General features: G+C 38.4%; 1 protein-coding gene across 1 annotated transcript in view; it reads left to right on the top strand.

Moving 5' to 3' along the window:
• CIT (citron rho-interacting serine/threonine kinase) overlaps positions 1-20351 on the top strand; it is a 74484-nt gene that overhangs the window by 18934 nt on the left and 35199 nt on the right. The window contains exons 11-21 of the mRNA XM_075167261.1: positions 4523-4628; positions 5499-5642; positions 6983-7102; positions 10660-10830; positions 11095-11154; positions 11714-11767; positions 12958-13098; positions 13471-13596; positions 17479-17574; positions 19333-19449; positions 19889-19998. Coding sequence (XP_075023362.1) covers positions 4523-4628; positions 5499-5642; positions 6983-7102; positions 10660-10830; positions 11095-11154; positions 11714-11767; positions 12958-13098; positions 13471-13596; positions 17479-17574; positions 19333-19449; positions 19889-19998 — 1245 coding nt within the window. The remainder of the gene's footprint in view (positions 1-4522; positions 4629-5498; positions 5643-6982; positions 7103-10659; positions 10831-11094; positions 11155-11713; positions 11768-12957; positions 13099-13470; positions 13597-17478; positions 17575-19332; positions 19450-19888; positions 19999-20351) is intronic.

Raw genomic sequence — 20351 nt, 5'->3', positions numbered from 1 at the left:
GTTGATGTCATCGGTTCCTGTACTAGCAAAGTGTTTGTTAAATGAATCTCCTGTATGATTCTAAGAACTGGGATCAGGCTGCAGAGAAGGACCTGCTAACTCCTTCTCCCATCATGGCCTCTGAATTCTTGATTTGGGGGAGAAATGCCTGTCTGACTGCAAATTTGGCTGCTGGTTTGGCTGCCAGTGTGTGACTGTGACAAGATAACAGGCAACTAAGAGTTTAATTCCATTAAAAGCCAGCCCCGCCTTACTTCCTGTCCCTAACTGTGGCTGATCTCCAGTGCTTAGAACAAGTGAGAAAAACCCTGAGATGCCAGAAGTGTGCATCAAGTGGTGAAAGAAAATTGTTCTTGTCCTTTGCAGGTGACTAGCAGAAGCCCTGAGGCATAAGATAAATACATTATAAATCCAGGGCTAACCAAATATACCAAAATACCTAATAAAAATAAATACCTAATAAAATATACCAAAATACCTAATTAAAAAAAAATACCAAAATAATAAAAAAATAGTTTATTATGTGAATTTTTGCCTGCCTCTGTCCTCTCTTAGACTGGAGTAAGGAGCTAAAGGGGCCTGACTGCTTATGATAGAAAACTTAGGTTAATACAAAACACTTGCTAAACCAGAACCTAGAGGTATAGTCACAGGCAAGGCTGACAGTGGGACTAGTACCTGATCTCAGTTGCTGATATAGGGTTTTATTTTTTTTAATTATCTTTCAGAATATAATAAATGTAATCCTAGTAATTCTTGAATCGTGGTCTGTGAGGCTTTGGTAGATAGTCCAAATCTTTTCTGTAGGTTCCTAAGATTTCTTTTTTTTTTTTTTATTTTAAAATTTGGTATGGATTTATGATTGATATTATAAAATACTGAGAGTTAAAATGGGCCAAAAAAAAGGACTACTGATTTATTCCAACAGTTTGTCGGGTTCTGGTAAACTCTTTCACCAAAGATAGATTAAAGAGGAAGCAGAGGATGGGCATGCCAAAAATATGCTTTGCTTCAGCTAGCTCTATTCACAGATTGATGGTATCACTGTTTGTTTTTGGTTGGTTTTTTTTTTAGGCCTGAGCAAGCATTTACGAGGGGGCGGAAGGTACAGATGAGTATAATGCTAAAAAGAATAGAGCATGAGGGACGGGGGATGAGATTATAGGCATGTTGTGTGGGGGCCAGGATTGGGACAGATGGTGTCAATCGTTGTGAGAAGGAAGAAGCACAGGTGAGTTGGGGGTTTATGAGAGTGGCATAATAGGACAAAGGAAGGTATAGGTATGATGCACAAGACAGGTTAAGATACGAGTTCCATACCTCAGAATCACCTATACTAACACTTTTTTCTTCTTCATCTCAGCCGTGTTAAGACTGGAGGAGCTTTTACACAACTAGCACCATTTCTGATCATTCTGCTGGTTGAGTCTGTTGCTGATCTAGCTGTGAAATCACTAGATAGTCAGCTGTAAGTTAACTTGTTTTTTAGTCATGCAGGCAGTGCTTCTTTTGAAAGTAAGTTGGCACAGCTAGTGCTATCAGCGCTTGGTACTGTAGATTTGACTTTTTGTTTTAATCTTTTATTGCAATTTTCTTGTTGATGTATGCTGGCTACCTTTTGTTAATCTTTTTTTCACACTTTAGAGGAAACAGGAGAAACTGCTCTGTTGTGCTAAGAGAATTGATCCAGATATAGCAGTTAATTACCTGAAATATTTTGAGATGGTGCCAACCCGAATGATAGCTTTGCATCATGGCTTTTGATGTTGGATTGTATGTCTTCAATTTCTGAGATGATGCTGACTGAGGAAGAATATAAGTGCCCCAGCAATGTGGGTATTTTCCACCTTGTCATGCTGTGTTGAGAGCTTATATCACCATGACAAGGCTTATTAGATTAGTCAGTATTCCGTTTCTCTTGATTTCCTCTGTCTGCCCCCTTTCTGATACTTCGAAGGTTGTATGGATGTTCATGAAGTTGTTCTAATATAATTTGTATACAGGCAAGAATTACTGGGACATTACTATGTCTCTTAAAAACTGTGTGTCCAAGCTGAAATCAGCTTCACTTGAGGATAAGATGTACTGTTTCCATGGCAGAAAAATCATCGTGTCTCCAGGACATACATTTTTATGGAATTTCTTCCTCCCTTTGGACAGGGATGAGGAAGAAAGATTGTAGTTCTAGTTTGTAGCCTTCTCTTTCCTTACAAAACTGACACCAACCCTGAGGAGCAGCTCCCTCTACAGTCACCTAATGAAATTCAAACTTTGGTCAGTGCAAGCCTCCTGTGCTCTGTCCCATCCCATGGCTCCTGGCTGAACAAGGTGTCTTTGCAGAGCTCTGTACCTTCTTGCCTGAATCTGTCCTGTTACTTCCTGTGTTGCAGTGCATATAGAAGCTTTAAGCTGCCTTCCTAAGAGAAATTTTTGAAATGCAAAATGGTGCCTGTATATTAGGCTCTGATTCTTTTAATAGCAAATAAAATAAATAAGCAAAAAAACCAAATAAAATTAGCCTCTTTAGGGAGGTGAAATAGAAGCAGCAAATAAAACCAGGTCTGTGAGAACTGGCTAGAGTTTTCTTAGGTAATGTCTCAGATTTGAAAAGAATAAAAGTAAAAAGGTGATGGCTAAAGTTAAAACTAAATTAAAACAAAATGCTTTAGCCAGTACAGTTCAGACCTGTAAAGCTAAATTTTTATTTTAAAAAGATTTTCAGACTTGTCTCAGTACACATTTGCAGCTATTTACAAATATTTGATTAACATTTTAAAGCAGATTCCTTAGTGTCTTTTTTAGTTAATGTGAGCTTAATTTGTATTTTTAGACTGCTTTTCTCAACTATTCATTTTTAGCCTTGTTTGTACACCCAGCTGTTATGGGATTTAATATGCATCTTTCTCAGATGGTTGCCTTTTCTCTGTAGGAGTATAGACACGCTTTATAAACTGATTTTTAAATATGATAATCCGATGGATCGGATTGATTGGACCAGGACTAAAGGGATGCTTTACAAAAGCATTCACTTTTAACATTTGTTTTTTATTAAGTCCTGATCATATCTGTATTGTTGACATGCAGGATTCTTTCTTCTACGTTTTTCCACATCAGGTTTCTGAAGAAATATTAATATTTGACCTTTCAAGGCAGAATTGGTGGATTTTGCTATGTTTGCCTGCTAATATCAAAACAGTGTTTCCTAATGACTGCTTAAGGTGGTGGTACTGAAGATCTGTTTTGATACAGATACGTTGCTGCAGCATTTTCGTAAAAATCCATGTGTCTTTTTTTGTGACTATCCTGCATATCTGTTTGGATTAAGGAGTAGATTTTTCTCAGAAAATGGTGGTGGTGGAGTCAAACTTTCCGTGGTGTTAAGAAGAGACTGTGCTGCTGTGTGTGGGTGTATGGCTATATGCAGAGAGCTGCTCAAAGCTCATTTCTCTCCATGGGGATAACTGGCTGCATACCAAACTGTGGCCAGGAGAAGCAGAAAGCAATGTGTGGGCAGACTGTATGATCTTTTATTAGCGCCTTCATTGTACTTGTGCATTTTCATCTATCAGGTAACACTGGTTCCATCGTTAACTGCTTCAATATCTAGTTTGAATCATTTTATGCGAGGGAGAATGTGATTTTTAAAATTATGTTTTGATGTGTATACTTAATTTTTTGGTTGCAAATTACATATTTAAGGCTGCAAAGCACTAAAAATATACTCCGAAACTTTAAGTGGCTTCCTATCGGTTTCTAGAAAGAATTTAGGCTAACAGAAATGGTAAACTTCTTAAATGTTGAGTCCCAATTAGAAAGAAAGCTTAAGAACATGTAAATATTTTCCCCAGGTTTCTGGAGTCAAATTGTTTGGACTAGTACAGTTAAGTTGTGTCTCATGAAAAAAATTACTTACAAGTGGAACTCTGAAGTTCTGCAGTGTGACTAATCATATTGATATTGATTGAGTTCGTAAGGATCATATGAATTGGGTTAGGAAAGTTTCACTTCAATTTTGATTCACAGAAGGCAACTAACGATATTAAATTCTTCTTCCTGTGGTGCAGATTATGACATGTTGAAGTTTTTAGGGCTTTTGTACTTTGATGATAATTTTAAAACCTGCTTAAAAATAAAGTACAAAATAAAAAGCAATTCTCTGAAAATTTGTTATCTTTCCAAATGGTTACATTGACTTTATGCTTTGTTTTTGTTACTTTATAAATCCGTATAAGTTATGTAAAAATGTTGCTGTGATTTATTGTTTTGCACTCTGACATAAAAGTCAATGATGGAAAATATTAATATTGTAACTGGAAGTACACATGGATTATTTAATAATGATATACTGTCATCAGGTTTTATGGTATGTTTGATCTGAAATGATGGCTTTTAGACTGTGATTGCTGCACCTTTCTTTTATCCTGGTATAAGTAAGTACCCAATGACTTTACCAAGGCTGCGTAAGTGCAGATTTCTGTACCTTTTGCCTATATTCATGTGCTGTTTGGCTTTGCTCTTTTAGATCTGTTTTTTCAAGTGTGGATTCTCCAGCCAAGGTCAGCTCCATGGAAAAGAAACTTCTTCTCAAGAGCAAAGAACTCCAAGACGCCCAGGACAAGTGTCACAAGGTATTTATTTATGCGGTTGGCCATCTCCATTGCTCCAGGAATCTGCAACCACTGTATGTCCAGGGATCTGTCAGATGCTGCTGATCATCCAGACTCATGGTGGGCAAAGTGCTTTTCCTTCAGTGAGGTGGCTTCCTGTCCAATACAAAGGGAGATGAATTTAGGCCATGCTGTTGCTCTAGATACTTTTATCTTAACAAGAAGCGGCTCTGGATTTTAAACAGCCCTTTTCTCAACGTGCCACAGACGACTGCTTCTTCCTGCAGGCCGTGCCTCTTCATCATACGCACAATTACAGCAGTACTGTTCTGAGGTTCTCTTCCTAACTCATCAGCTTCTACTTACATAACTGTTGTCAAGTGACTGGTTATGGTGAACATCTTATAACGGTTGCTGTGCTCCAATAAAGGGAACCCGGTGGAGTCTTTTAAACTTACTGCTTGTTTGAGACTTTTATGAGAGTTCGATCACTTTTCTCCCTGCTCTGTTCTGGATTTGACCATTTGCTCCTGACAAGGAGATGGGGGGAAACCATCTTCTGGTCCAGCATGGATTTGGGATAAGGTTAAAGTGACCCATCTCTGCAAGTCAGGTGAAAAATGATTGTGTCTTCTTTGCTAACTGGGGTTCGAAGAATGACTGAATATGAACAAGCAGCTTGAATGAATGGGGTGACTTAGACTTACTACTTGTCCTTAAGAAGAACTGTGCATTCCTGGAGCAGAGACAATGGTATCGGAATTTAAACACCATTTGGAGAAATATAGCTAGGAGTCTCTTGGAGACAAATTCCTTACAAACAGAGCTCTGACAGTAGCAGTTAAGAAAGCTTTTGAAGCCCCCTTTATAACCTCTTGATATTTATTGCAGATGGAGCAGGAAATGACGCGGTTGCACCGGAGAGTATCAGAGGTGGAGGCTGTACTTAGCCAAAAGGAGGTGGAACTGAAAGCCTCCGAGACCCAGCGATCCCTCCTGGAGCAGGACCTGGCCACCTATATCACAGAATGCAGTGTGAGCCCTTACACCAGTCCTTTCAGCTCTGAAGGCCTGAAATCTGGTGGTCTTTGCCTTTCTCTTGCATCATGGTTTCAGTGGGGTACTTGATGGAGAGAAAATAATATGTGAGAGGATATCTGTTGAATATGGAGCCCTGAATTGTTTGCAGAGGCTTGCTCGATAGTTTCATTCAAACTTTGTTTCATGGTCATGTGCTTAGAACATACAGGAATAACTGCTGTCCTGGTCTTGCTGAAACTATTTGTGATGTTTGTCTTACTGGCTGTGCTAGAACACGCTTGGGTTTGACTTCTTGCAGGTTTCTTAACCATAAGAGGATGGGGCCTAATCAGTACCTAGACAGAAATCTTCAAGGACAAATAAGAGGATTAGGAAACAATGGTGTTGCCTCCATCTGTGGTATTCTGAGTTCAGACTGATCCAGTTCCCCAGCATAATGTCAGGGATGATGCTTGGACAGGTGCTATTTTTCAGATAGAATATAAAAATGAGGCCTTAAAAATGTATCTTCAAAGATCATTTGGCATTTTTCATGGCAGCTGGAATGTCTGCCCAGTTGTCCTGGCAAGATTCCAGTGAGGATATTTTCATTCTAGTTAATCGTCTGTGTATTTTCAGTTGGATATAATATTCTGTTTCCTCTCTTGTACCAAGAACAAAAATCCAGATAATACTCTGTTTCAGAGAATTGAAAAGTATTTCTGATGGATTGGTTTGTTGGGAAGCATATCTTAAAACTGGGCTGAGTGATTTTCCTATACCAGGTGCTACTAAAAAATAAAATGAAGTTTGTGTCTTTCTGTTGAAGAATAATATACAGTTGATAGGAGAACCACTGGTCTGTCAAAATTTGCAGGTAAGGTATGTGGTGAGATACAGAAGCAGCTCTTCTGTTCTTTGTAGAAGTTTAACGATGATTAAAGGATTTAACTCACTTAACAGCAACAAGAAAAATGAATAGGCTTGTTAGTAGCATGAAGTTGAAGGATTGCATCTAGGTTGTGAATTAATAGCGCTAGATAAAATATAGATAAATGATGTCAATAATGGATGCCTTTTGTGATCTCCGTTTGATTTTTGTCTCTAAACCTGATGTGAGGAAGTAGAGATTTGAACTAAGATTTCAGTGTAGTAAACAGTGTTTGTAAAATGGGCTGCTTCTATCCAAATAGAAGCAGCACTGGCCATGAATTTCTTTAGGGTTCCATCATTGGTGCCTTGATTTTTTGTGATGCCTGAATGCTGTCAAGGAGGCATTTGTATAGCTAAAGGTCTTTATTATACAGCCATCTGAAAAACCAAAGACTATGTATTGAACATTTTGCTTTCTGCAGAGCTTAAAGCGAAGCCTGGAGCAGGCACGGATGGAAGTGTCTCAGGAAGATGATAAGGCACTACAGCTACTTCATGATATCAGAGAGCAAAGCCGAAAACTGCAAGAGATCAAAGAACAGGTATACCTGCTTTTTCGGGGAGCAGAGTGGCTATCTACAAACAGGCATTCTTGGCATATTCTAGCTCAGTTGCCAGGATTACGTTTTACGCTGGTAGGCTGTGATGACTCCCAATCTGTGTGTTTTCACATGGTTTCTTAAACAAAATGGGAAGTACACCTTTGTGTATGTTGCAAGTAAGCACAACCTCCAGACTTCAGGTTTTTCTTTTCCTAGTCCTGAAAGTACTTTGTCTATGAAATCAGCTTAGGAGAAAGTTGCAATGCTTTAGTAATATGCTGCATTAGAAATGAACTCTCCATTTTAAATGGTGAAGCTATACAAATTTCACAACAAGTTCATGAATCTTCACCTGGCAGAGAACTGAGCTAGCCTTAATTTTGTGTTGGTTTTTTTTCTTCTTTCTTATCTGGCCATTTAAAATGCTTAATAGTCTTTCAAAATAGAATCTGTGTTGCCTAACTGTTCTTTTCCTAATTTAATCTATTTGCAAAGTAGATGTTCATAATTTTTTTCCACCAGAACAATGTTGAAAATTCATTAATCCATTCAGTTGTTCATAAGGAAAAAAAAAGTCAAAGTTAAATGAAAATATGGTGACAAATGTGGACATTTTTAGGATTTCAAATGGTCTACAAGACAGAACCCATTCAATTTTATGAATTAATAGCAACATATTATATTGAGAAAAAGAAATTGAAATTTGCTATGGCATTCAAACAATTCTTTGCAATTATCTGTTGGTTTTCATCTTCAAAGCACTTCACAAACATTAACTGACTTATTTCATAGTGTTTGAGACAAGGAAGTGCTGAAACCTTGGTAATAATTCTCCAGACATGAGCAGCTCTTATGTAAAAAGTAATGAAATGCAAAAACAACCCTCTGGATGTAGCAGGCCTCCATAGACTTCTACAGCATTCTTCTGGATGGTTGTTTTATGTAATAGAAGGGATCTAAAGCTCATTACTCTGTGTTCTGGTGCTTTGCTAGCAAAGTTGCTTTAAATATTGAAATGTGGAACATTTTTGGGGATGATAAATATCGATAGATTCTTAGGCAGTACAGACGCATGTAACAGAGGAAGAATAATGCAAGTAATTTTTAATCAAATATTTTGTCCCAGAATCTTTTAAGTTGGCTTGCGAAGATTCACGATGACATAAAAACGCTGCTTAGGTCAACAAATGAATTTGTAATAGCCTGCAGACTTTCATATCTGGGGTGGTCTTCTGAGCTATCTGAAACTCATGTGCAAGAACACCGCAACAAAATATGCAGAGATGTTTTTGCTGACTCATGCCAGCAGGTGGATCATAGCCATTAAAGATTTGGATCATTATTTTTAAGTCAGGGGGAACTGGGAGGTGAGATGGAAGAGTCCCTTAGAGTTTCGCTGTTGAAAACCTGAAGCTTGAGAAAGAACGAGTAAAATTAACAGCAAATCGGAATCTTCAAAAACCAACAATTAGGCATTTGGTATTTTCAGGGCAAGACTGTAGGTTCGACTTAACCCTAGATACTTGAATAGAAGAGCTTGGTGGGTTTGTGGTTGTTTTTTTGTTTGGGGTGTGTGTTTGGTTTTTTGTTTCGTTTTGTTTTTTTTTAACTAAACCTGTGTCCTGGTCTTCACTTGATGAAGACCCATGTGGATGGATGAACTTGCAACAAATCAGAATCTCTATTTTTTGAAAGGCCCACTCATTTGTATGCAGCTACCCTGATGTGATTTTCTTCAGGTATATGCCCTGAGCTTTGTCTGTCCATTAATATGTGCTTAAGCACATCTTGATAGTTTTTAAACTATGACCAATGCTTATGCAAGAAGTATTGTTCTGTGTCGCCTTGAGTGATGCGGCCTGTTCCTCTGACCTGACCATGAGATTTATTCAAAGATAGTCTTGCAAATGTCAAGAAACAAGAAAAACTGAAATATTACTAATGATCTCCTCTTCTTCCTTCTTTTCTCCCTCCCCATTCTCCTCCCTTCCCAAACACTCATTTTCAGTGTGGCAACTAAAGTGGCAACTTTAGTCATACCTATAATTCTTTGGTCAAGTGTTTGCTCATATAAAAGCTGAGTGTTTTAGGAAGTCTTAACAAATTATGATTTCTGAGCAGAACATTTATTCCTTCAAACCATTCTGCCTTTTATATTCACAAATGTGTTTATATGAAATGAATATTTGAGTTAATGTATGCTCACTTATTATAAAAAGACTCTAATTCTTTCCAGCCACAAAATAAGATTATCTATAGAGAGACTAACTGGAAAGGGTAGATCCCCTGTCTGCCTTACAAACTGGAGGACCAATTTGGGGATTACAAACCAAAGAGCCATTCTGCCATGCTCCCCGTAATGGATAGTAAAGCAGTCTGTTAAAGGCCCAGCTTCTTTAAATATCTGCATAAGCTCTCCATTTGCTAGAGAATCACAGGCTGACATTAGGGTCAGTGTTCATGCAAGCACTGGTCTAACTAAAGTCAGCTGGCTGTCTGGAAGGAGTGATGACAAACCTGATTTTGTCATGAGACAGTTACTCTTTTGAATATGGGGGTAGTCAGGCGTATTGTAAGATATTAAAATGGAAAGAAAGATAGACTCCCCCACTGTCAGTCCTTCATAATCTTTTTTCCTAGCTCTTGATGTGCACTTGTTCTCAGCTTCATAAAAAATACTTTGTTTTTGGTTTGGGGGTGGTTTGGTTTTTTTTTAGAGTAATTTTATAAAATGTATTCTTACAGGACTTAGTAAATGCTAAATAAACATAATTAAATTCTTTTTGTCCAGTAAAGATACGAGAAGCAATCTCACGAGCTAGTCTCAGTTTGAGTACCCATTCTCACTGAGACAGTCGATTCAAATGTTCTTTTCTTCTCCCACCTTCCCCATCCAAGTGCCCTATCTTGTGGTGTCCTGCAAGGGCAATCATTATTTCTGCCTATATAGGCAAATATCTTTAATGGGCAACGTCATTTTTAGACAGTTTTTCTAAGTTAATATTTGATTTTAGGTTGTCTCCCATACAGAGCAATATGATCCGTTTTAACTCTGTCAAGAGAAGATAACTGACGGCTAGAAGCCACAGTATGCTACCCCTCTACTTCTCCTTCTTTCCTTTTACCCAAGCTGTGCAGATCTGTGGTAATTGTCATGTTATCAGCCTGAGAAAATATATCTTGAGGGAGCATCTGGGCATTTAGTAGAGACATCAACTCAAAGGCACATTTCTGTTTCAGAAATTAGAAATGTAAGTAATTTTTATCATTTGTTTGTAGATGTATGTTTGTGTTTCTGCAGTGAAGCCACTCTCAAAAAGTCAATGTTTTGACTTTTATGACTATTGACTTGAAAATGGCAAGACTCAAACCAGAACACCATGGATATGTTATTTTATTTAGCTCCTATTGTTTTATTTTGTACTTTACTTTTCTTCCACATATTCTTAAATGTGCCTCTTGCCTGCAATCAGTATTCTGGGATTTGCTGCTCCGAGTATTTCCCCTGTTGCCTCTAAAATGTAATACCTTTTCCTTCCTTTTCACCACAACTACAGGAATATCAAGCTCAAGTAGAAGAAATGAGGTTGATGATGAATCAATTAGAAGAGGATCTTATTTCAGCTCGCAGGCGTAGTGATCTTTATGAATCGGAGTTGAGAGAGTCCCGACTGGCAGCTGAAGAATTCAAACGTAAAGCTGCTGAATGTCACAACAAATTGCAAAAGGTAGTTTAGGCTTCATGGGAGAGGGGGCTGATGCTTGCTTGAATTTCTAGTGCTGTTTTACACACACACGTACAACTTGTGTGTGTGTCCTCTAAAGATTAGCGTGGTTTGCACCAATACAAAATGTCTTTCAGTTGTACACTCGAAATAATGTAATTTATACTTTGTGTAACTGCTTGTGTTTAAATTGCGTGAGGTGATGACTGGATAGAAGACCAGTGTACTACAACTTTTCCTGAGACTTTTATATATTTTATATTTAAGTTACAGGTTAAAGATCAAGGAAAAAATGAAGCAGGAGAGTTGTATTCCAAATTGGAGAAGGTATGCTACTTCAGTGTCCTGGAGTTTGCTTCCTGGGTCTTTCATATTATGTACAGAAACCAGAAGTGTCTTTGGCTAGTCAATGGCATGCACAGCCTCCCATCCCTCCCTATTTTTTTTTTTTTTTTAAATCTTTTTCTTGGTGCAATTCACTGTTCTTTCTGATTTGATATAAAACTATGTCTGGATATCCTGTTCTTAATGGATTGTGTTCAGAAGCTAGGCAAAGACAGGCCATTATGTGTAATTTGAGTTTGGAGTTAGGTTAGTGATACATAAGGGTTTTCTTTATGAATAAAAATAGCAAATGAAAAATAAAAAGAATTCTGAGTATTCTCACACTGAACAATCTACTTGGTGACCAAAATAGGAAATCAACCAGAAGTTAGTAAAATGGGAGTAGATTTGCTAAGGAACATTTTGGTGTGTTGGAATTTATAGGGAGAAACAAAGATTTTTGAGAAGTGAATTAAAATAAATATGGTATCGTAAGTAGAGAGTATTTTTTCCTTTTTGGTTTTACAACGTTCTTTCCCCCCATCTTTTTATTTAACTGTAGATCAACACAGAGCAGCAGGCCAAAATCCAGGAGCTGCAGGAAAAGCTGACAAAGGTAATGTCTGGGTGGTGAAAGTGAATTTTCCACAAGATTTTCCAGTGAAACCTTAATGCAGAGGAGGGATGCGCTTTGTTTTATCCTCAAAAATAAAATTAGTCATAGCATGGGGGATGATAAGAAAAAGGGGGTGGGAACTGGTATCTGAAATCATTGGTGTTCTCAATATGCTTTCGGCTCTTGAGACATGTCAACAGTGTTTATTTTTACAAATGAAGCTGAGTCAGAACTGGAGTAGTGTACAGAAATTGTAATTTAAAAGGCCACTTTGGGTACGCTGTATGCAATGCACTGGTCCCTTGCTTCTGAAGACAGGGTTCAGGTGTTTTTAGCTCACTAGTAAAATACATGTTGGACTTGGTTTAGTCTCCCAGTATACTCTGTTTTAATTGCAAAATCACTTTCCAGTTCAGTTATTCACAGAAAAAATGTTGAATGATAAGGGTTCACAACAGAATTAAAATACCTTGGCAATGTAAGGTGAAGGAAGTACATAATATCTAATGTTTGCAGTTGTGGTCAGTCTGTCACTTAAGAAGGCACTGTAAGAACAGTAGGGGAACTTCTCTTACTGGGATCTTTCAGGAGAAAAGAAAGGGGTTGTCATAATAATCCACTGAGAGAGCTTTTCAAACTTGGCACCTGCTGAGAGAGGGCTTTTTCAAGGGTTAGTGATCTAGAATATTGAACAGGAGGCCAAAACTATTTGGAGATAGTAGTTCTAATATTTCAAATCAGTCATGTTTTAATCCCCACTCCTCTTTTCTCCGTTCATTAATTCTAAGGAATTATCTGTAGGCCAACAGGTTATTCTCCTAGTGTTGTAGTAAGAATATTTTGTGAGTTCTTTCCAAGAACTTGAGCAGAATTTGGGGGTAGACTTTACTTTCAGTACATAGAGACAATTAGAAACTTGCAGTGCAGCAAGACAAACATGTAGATCTCCTGGATTTTCAGGTTTTTGTGAAACGTAAATTATGTAAAAGAATTATGTAACAGAAGTTAGAATTTTGGTTCCTGCACGTGTTTGTAGGTTGTCTTAATTTTAGACTGCTAGGCCGAAGTTCTGTAGCAATTTTATTCCGAATGTTGACCATCTTGTGGTTATGAACTTTTCACATACCAAGTTTGTGTGTGTGTGTTTTTCTTATAATACCTTCCCCCCCCACACCTCCTTGGACCTTTAGGCTGTGAAAGCTAGTTCAGAGGCAACTGAACTTCTTCAGAATATCCGTCAAGCAAAGGAGAGAGCTGAGAAGGAGTTAGAGAAACTGCAGAATCGGGAAGATTCTAATGAAAGCATGAAGAAGAAATTGCTTGAAGCAGAGGTGAGTGGAGGATGTCTATCTAGAGTAAATTAGTTATTGGGATGTGTCTCAGTTTAGGAACCCTCATCTGGATGACGGTGGACAGCTTTATTCCTGTAGTAACAATTCATGGGAAAGTTATGTTAGACATTAATCCGTTTTTAATTAAAAAGCATATATTTCTTTGAAGAAAACCAAGAGGCTTTTTATTTTCAGTGAGGAGTCAATAAGGACATGTGGTTAGCATAAGGGATTTGAGGCATGGTGAGGATTTCAAATACAAAAGAAAACCATACATTGACTGCTTCAGCTGATTTTTTCTAGAAACTACTTATTGCTTTATGATAATGCAGAGTTGGTTAGCCTAAATGGCAGTTAATAATTGCTCTACAGGAACGGCGCCATTCTCTGGAGAATCAAGTGAAGAGATTAGAGACTGTGGAACGAAGAGAAAACCGTCTAAAGGAAGATATTCAAACTAAATCTCAACAGATTCAACAGATGGCAGAAAAAATTCTGGTGAGCAGAGGTGAAAATGAAAGATAAAGGGTAAGAGTTTGTAAGAAAGGGGTAGGAAAGGAATGGAAGACATAGAATTGCATTGAATAAGGTGGAAATTGTTGAATAAAGGGGTCTGTTTCTTGTACCAGTCATACTGGAGAAAGCTTAAGTGCTCAAATTCTATTTGCACCTTTAGTTACAAACTCACTTCTGTATCAGAGAATCACAGAATCGTTAAGGTTGGAAAAGACCTCTAAGATCATCGAGTCCAACCATCAACTCAACACACCACGCCCACTAAACCATGTCCCTAAGCGCCTCATCTACATGTCTTTTAAATACCCCCAGGGATGGTGACTCAACCACTTCCCTGGGCAGCCTGTTCCAAGGCTTGACAACCCTTTCGGTGAAGAAATTTTTCCTAATTTCCAATCTAAACCTCCCCTGGAGCAACTTTGAGGCCATTTCCTCTCGTCCTATCACTGGTTACTTGGGAGAAGAGACCGACCCCACCTCGCTACAACCTCCCTTCAGGTAGTTGTAGAGCGCGATGAGGTCTCCCCTCAGCCTCCTCTTCTCCAGGCTAAACAACCCCAGTTCCCTCAGCCGCTCCCCATCAGACTTGTGCTCCAGGCCCTTCACCAGCTTCGTTGCCCTCCTCTGGACACGCTTCAGCACCTCCATGTCCTTCTTGTAGTGAGGGGCCCAGAACTGAACACAGGATTCGAGGTGCGGCCTCACCAGTGCCCAGTACAGGGGCACAACCACATCCCTGCTCCTGCTGGCCACACCATTTCTGATACAGGCCAGGATGCCACTGGCCGCCTTGGCCACCTGGGCACACTGCCGGCTCATGTTCAGCCGGCTGTCGACCAGCACCCCCAGGTCCTTTTCCTCCGGGCACTTTCCAGCCACTCTTCCCCAAGCCTGTAGCGTTGCCTGGGGTTGTTGTGGCCGAAGTGCAGGACCCGGCACGTGGCCTTGTTGAATCTCATACAGTTGGCCTCGGCCCATCGATCCAGCCTGTCCAGGTCCCTCTGCAGAGCCTTCCTACCCTCCAGCAGATCAACACTCCCGCCCAACTTGGTGTCATCTGCAAACTGACTGAGGGAGCACTCGATCCCCTCGTCCAGATCATTGATAAAGATATGTACCTTTAGTCTTAATACTACTTTAAAATTCTAGTTGTCTCAGTGGGAGCACTTTTAAGTCAACTTAGTAACATTTAAATTAATTACCTAATAATTGCTTCAGAAGTAAAACATTCTCAGTACAGGATACTGCAACAATAAAAACATCGATATCTAGCTTTTAAACTAAATTGCAAAGAAATTTAGAGGTCAGATCTACTTCAAATGCTTACGTTTTGAAGCAGAGAGAAATTAGTCATCTAAACTGTTCATCTCCAAAGATAATATTTGTCAGGAATCCATTTTCACCCACATAACTTCTCTGGCAGTTTCTTGTTTCTCTCCTTGTTAAACATATTAAATCTCTATAGCGAGTTGGTATGTCAGTCTACAGTGAACCAAGCAGAGGGTGTTTCTAATACTTTTACTTCGCTGGGATAGGAAGCATAATTTTATAGTGGAATAATTAAATTAATTTTGTGTTTCTCATGAGTTGTGTTTCTGTGTTGCCAATATGATAAGGGAAAAAAGGTTACTTTTTATTGGTAGCAATCCTGAGCATAGACACACCTGAGGAAGGCCAAATGGAAATGTATAAATAACTGTATTTGGAGTCAACAGATGACCCGTACTTGTTCTGGGTAATAGCTGCATGTGTAGACTTCAGCATCAGACGCCTGGGCGCTCTCAGGAAAAGGTAGATTCAGTTCTTTAGTAGTGCTGTTTCTTTCAAATTGTTTTGATAACATGAGTGCATGGTAAGTGGGAGACTATGGTTTTGCTGGGCACAGAGCCAACTTTATGTTTAGAAGTAGTGTAAAACTTTGAATTGTTTCATAAGCCTCTTGTGTATATTTGGGGATTGTTCCTTGGTTTTGATTACGTTCTCTGTGGAGGAAAAACTGGAAGGGAATGCAGAAATATCGACTAATTGTTTTACACCATAGGATATGTTTAACTCTTCTTATAGGTAGTTTCCATGGATTTCTGACAGAATGTTGGAGACAGACAGAGGTATTTTATAAAAAAGTCAAACAGGCATTGAAGAAGAAATCCTACAGAGTCTTTCCTAGTCCCTCGCAGCTCTGATCTGGGAGCACAGAGTAATAGTTTTCTTTTTTCCTCCACTTCTACGCCATTCGTTCCCTCAAGTTGATCTCTTCAAACACTTTTGACTTTTCCTGATATAGAAAGGTAGGAAGGGAGCTGAAGATACAGAATTGCATAGAATAAGGTGGAAATTGTTGAATAAAGGCATTGGTTTCATGTACACTCATCTAGCCGTACCTGAGAAGTACCTGCTGATTTGCCTGTAGAGAATTGAATAAGAAGTAAGAAATAAGTTAGAGAAGATACTTATTACTGCTTGAAAGTGTAGATCATTGCTATGTTGCTAATAACAAAGTTAGCACTGCATAGAGAATAGTAAGCGAGAACTGGAATGGTAAGAGATTACCTTTTTAAGCCCACATTGGCTGTTACGTGCCACTGCAGAAACTGGTGAAGCTTCTGCTACAATATGAGCAGTCTGATGCTGGTAGCTTTGAAGCTGCTGCTGATCCGGTTGTCAGATTCTCTGCCAGGACCTGAAACACGTGGGCTTCTGGGGGAGGTGAGTTGTCCCTCTTGTTGCTGGGAGACATATTTCAATTGCAAAAAGCAGCAATCTCCATTCCTTGCAGAAGTGTCGGGTACTAGGCACTGTAGATGACCTACTTTTGGTGAACCTCCTCTTTGATTCTTCGTTCTGGAAAAAGAGGTCTATTGCAATTACTGGAGCAAAAAAGTCTTTGTATGTTTTCAAGATGAGGAAGATTAGAAGAAAGAATATGAAAAGAGTTAAAGTAGAAATATCAGAAAATTTTCCTGTGCTATGCAGTAATGAAGGCAGACAGGAGACCTGGATGCATCCCAAAACCTGAACTTGTTTATGCACCTGTCAATACAGCAGTAGTGAATGACAGACCTGAGTCTGCCTCTTGTTCTAAGGAAATTGTTGGAATGGCAAATATGACAATGAATGAGCATAAAGTTCTAAGCTCAACTCTTGCGAGGTGTCCTGTTGAAAGGTGATTATAGGTATATCCTGAATAATATAGTCTGACAGCAGAACTAGCTAACTTCTAAGATACAAATTTATTTAAGTCCTTCCTGTGCATGGCTCAAACTATCTGATGTGAAGTAAAGAGGTTAAAAACATTCTGGTATGTTCTACCATATATATTGCATCCTGCACTTTTCAGTTTCCAAGCAATTTATAAATAGTTATTCTGACAAAATTTGTCTAAGAAATATAGCAAAGTAAATATTATTCCCACTCTGTGAATGTAGAATGAACAGCATAGACAGCCGTGCCCCATTATTGAGGTCTTCTGTGAGAAAACAAGTGAGAGACCTTGTTAAAAATAGATTTGAACTTCCTGTGATGCCACTGCAGCTATAAAGTGTTTATAACTGCTTGTTTTCACAAAACATCCTTGGCCCATCCTTGGGAATATTTTACTGGGAAATGGAGATTCTTACTGTGAAAGTAGAAGTCTCTGTCTTTAGCAGTATATCTGCTCTACAGTAGATGGGTCAGCAGCAACATGCAAAGTTTAAAACTGATAGTGTGCAGCTCTCATAATTTTTTTTTACTATGACAGCCCTGGCCTTGGGATTTTTATTATGTGAAGCCTTAAGAGAATGAATGAATGTTTGATACCTGTGTAACACACACACAGAGCACCTACTATTTCTTTGTGTCTGAATATGAATCTGCTGCTTTTAGGAGCTGGAAGAAAAGCATCGCGAGGCTCAGATCGCAGCACAACATCTGGAGTTGCAGCTGAAACAGAAGGAACAATTCTATGAGGAAAAACTCAAAGTAAAAATATCTTCTTATTATCTTCCTACAAGCTTTTGTGGGTAGAATGAGTTCAGGGAAAAACAGTTGCCTTTAGGCTCTGATTGCTTTGTCTTATGAGTTGCCTTCTTGCTTACCACTACTGAAATGTTCAGAGAGCTTAGTGGAATCCGAATAAGTTTTTCTTCCAGTCCATGCCATTGTACCTTATCTGTCTTTAGCACTGCATTGAAACAGGTGGCATTTGAAGTCGGAACTATAGGAAGGCAGTTGTTGATTGTAATTTGACTGTTGCTGACTAAATAATACTTACTTAATGCTATTGGGTCTCACATCCTGAAAAAGCTTTCAGTTCCTACGGATGATTTTCTAAGAGTATTCACACAGCCTACCTGCAAGTTTTAAATTCAGCAAATACTAGAGCGTTTCTTGAAATTCCATCTTCTTGGAGCTGTAACATCTGCCAAGGAGCCACAGAAACCACCCACTTTGTTTTTGTCTTTTCCAGGGTAGCATAAGACTCTAACAAACAGTTGGAAATAGAATCATAGACACCATCTAAAATTAGGAAAAACAAATTGTGAAATAGGAGTATGTGCACTGGCTAAGGATTTTTCTAAAGAACTTGCAGTATGTCAGCCAGTAAATGCATTTTGTAAGAATCTTTGTTTCTACTAAGCATAATCTGTTTTCAGCAATCTTTATCTAGTGTGTTTACCTAGGACTTTAACTCTACATTTCGGCTTAAATGTGAGAGGCTGTAGAATTTAAGAGGAGAGAAGGAATTTCTATGGGAGAAATATGAAGGAAAAAGAGAGAAGTAAGAAGGTTTCCTGGCAGACCAGAGCATATGGTAATCAGTAATGAGAGGAGAGTGATTGAAAGCAGGAAGATCAGAGGTAGATGTTGGGAAAGGAGAAGTGGTGACACAAAAACTGGAAAAGAGGATAGGGATTGGAAAAAGAATTAAAAGAAAAAGAGAGCCAGTGTATTACAGGGACATATGATACGGGGTTTAGTGGGAGGAATCAGGAAACTAGATGAAAAAGGTTCAAGAGGATGAAAGAGGACATGGAATGTTTGTAACTGGAACAGTAAAAAATATCCTGTGGTGTCCAGACTTTGTGCCTTTGAAAACTTGTCTTTGAAGGAAATGACCTTCAGTTTAACAGCTAGTTTAAAGCTCTGGACAAGCATACATAACATGCATTTTTAAAAAAATGTAACAATTGGTTACTTGAGTCCTGTTCCTAATGATAGGTATTTGTGCCACAGAAAGAAGTCTTTTATTTAGCTGTTTCATTTGGTGTCTCCGACTTGAAGAATTCATGGGGTCTCAGTTGCTCATGCATACTTACAGAACTTACAGATTACTTCTGAGCCATATTGGTAGGGCAGCCAAAGGATGTGCACTTCCTTACTTCCTCTACTATGCATATCGGGGTATAGGGTTTTTCTGTTTCCTGTTGCATTAGTCTGGAATATTTCTTGAACACAGTTTATATCACTTAAAATAATAATTAAAAAAATCTATAGTATCTCCATGTGTTCATAAAATTCCATCATTAAATGCAGTCTTCAGAGATAACTGAGGGAATGCTCTTTTTTGGAGTTTGCTCTTCCATGGATTTCATGCAATTGCATCTTGGGTTTAATTTTGCTTGAGATATGATCAATTGCTTAAAAAAAATATTCTATCTTTCTTGATGATTTTCTTTCTGCTTGCCCTTTGCCCAGTGAAACAGATATAATTTAGACAAAAGAAATGTCTTCATTTAGGTGTTGGAAAATCAGATGAAGAAAGATCTTGCAGATAAGGAAGCACTTGAGAATATGCTCAGAAGACATGAAGAAGAAGCACGTGAGAAATGTAAAGTCCTGGCTGAACAGAAGGCGGTATGTATAGTTGAATTGTGTAGTTGCATTTTAAGAGTGGCTTTCTGAGACTCTGATTTCAAGCAAGATAATCTTTTTTGAGACTTTGTAGTGCTGCTGAGCTGTTTTGAAGGAAATCCACTGATTAATACTGCTTTTAAAAGACATGGTTTTTTAATTCAAGGTATCTTCAAGAATATTTCCTTAAGAGTAGCCATGTAGCTTGCTGTGTACCCATCATTTTGTGCATTGATAATATAATGGTTGCTTTCTCCTAATATTAAAGCAGTAGAAAGCAGTTGTAAATAGCTCCAGTAATTGCATCTGTGATGCTCTTTTGATGATTTGATTGGTTTTCTTTTACTTCTTTTTGTTTCTGGAAAAAGTTCAGACTTTTTTAAACATTGTTTTTATAATAATTTCTATTGCACAGTCTCAAAGGCACATTGCTCTGTTTCAGATGATCAATGCAATGGATTCGAAGATTAGGTCATTGGAGCAGAGAATAGTGGAATTGTCTGAAGCCAATAAACTGGCAGCAAATAGCAGCCTTTTTACCCAGAGGAACATGTAAGTATAGCAACTCTTATCAATACTGGTCACTGCTGAACAGTTCTCAGTAAGATCTGTTCTCTTAATGTAAAAGTGGTTCTTTTTTGCAGGCATGCTGTTCTCCCTGCTTGTTTTTCAGTGATGCAAAAATACGCTTGTTCTTCAAATAGTTGTGGTTCACTGCGTATTTTGTGTTTCCTCAAACATGACTAGGAAAATTGGTTTGTATTACAATGTTTACTTTGGAGCGTTTCCTAAGGCTGTGCTTTGTGCAGGTTTACCAAATATGTTAAATGAATACTAGTGATTTTAATGACTAAAATACGCCTGGAGAAGCATATATTCCTTTTTTGAACATACATATTGCTAAT

This window comes from Calonectris borealis, chromosome 18 (genome assembly GCF_964195595.1).
Source record: "Calonectris borealis chromosome 18, bCalBor7.hap1.2, whole genome shotgun sequence".
NCBI lineage: Eukaryota > Metazoa > Chordata > Aves > Procellariiformes > Procellariidae > Calonectris > Calonectris borealis.
The sequence above is the reverse complement of the archived record's forward strand: the minus strand, read 5'-3'. Positions and strand labels throughout refer to the sequence as shown.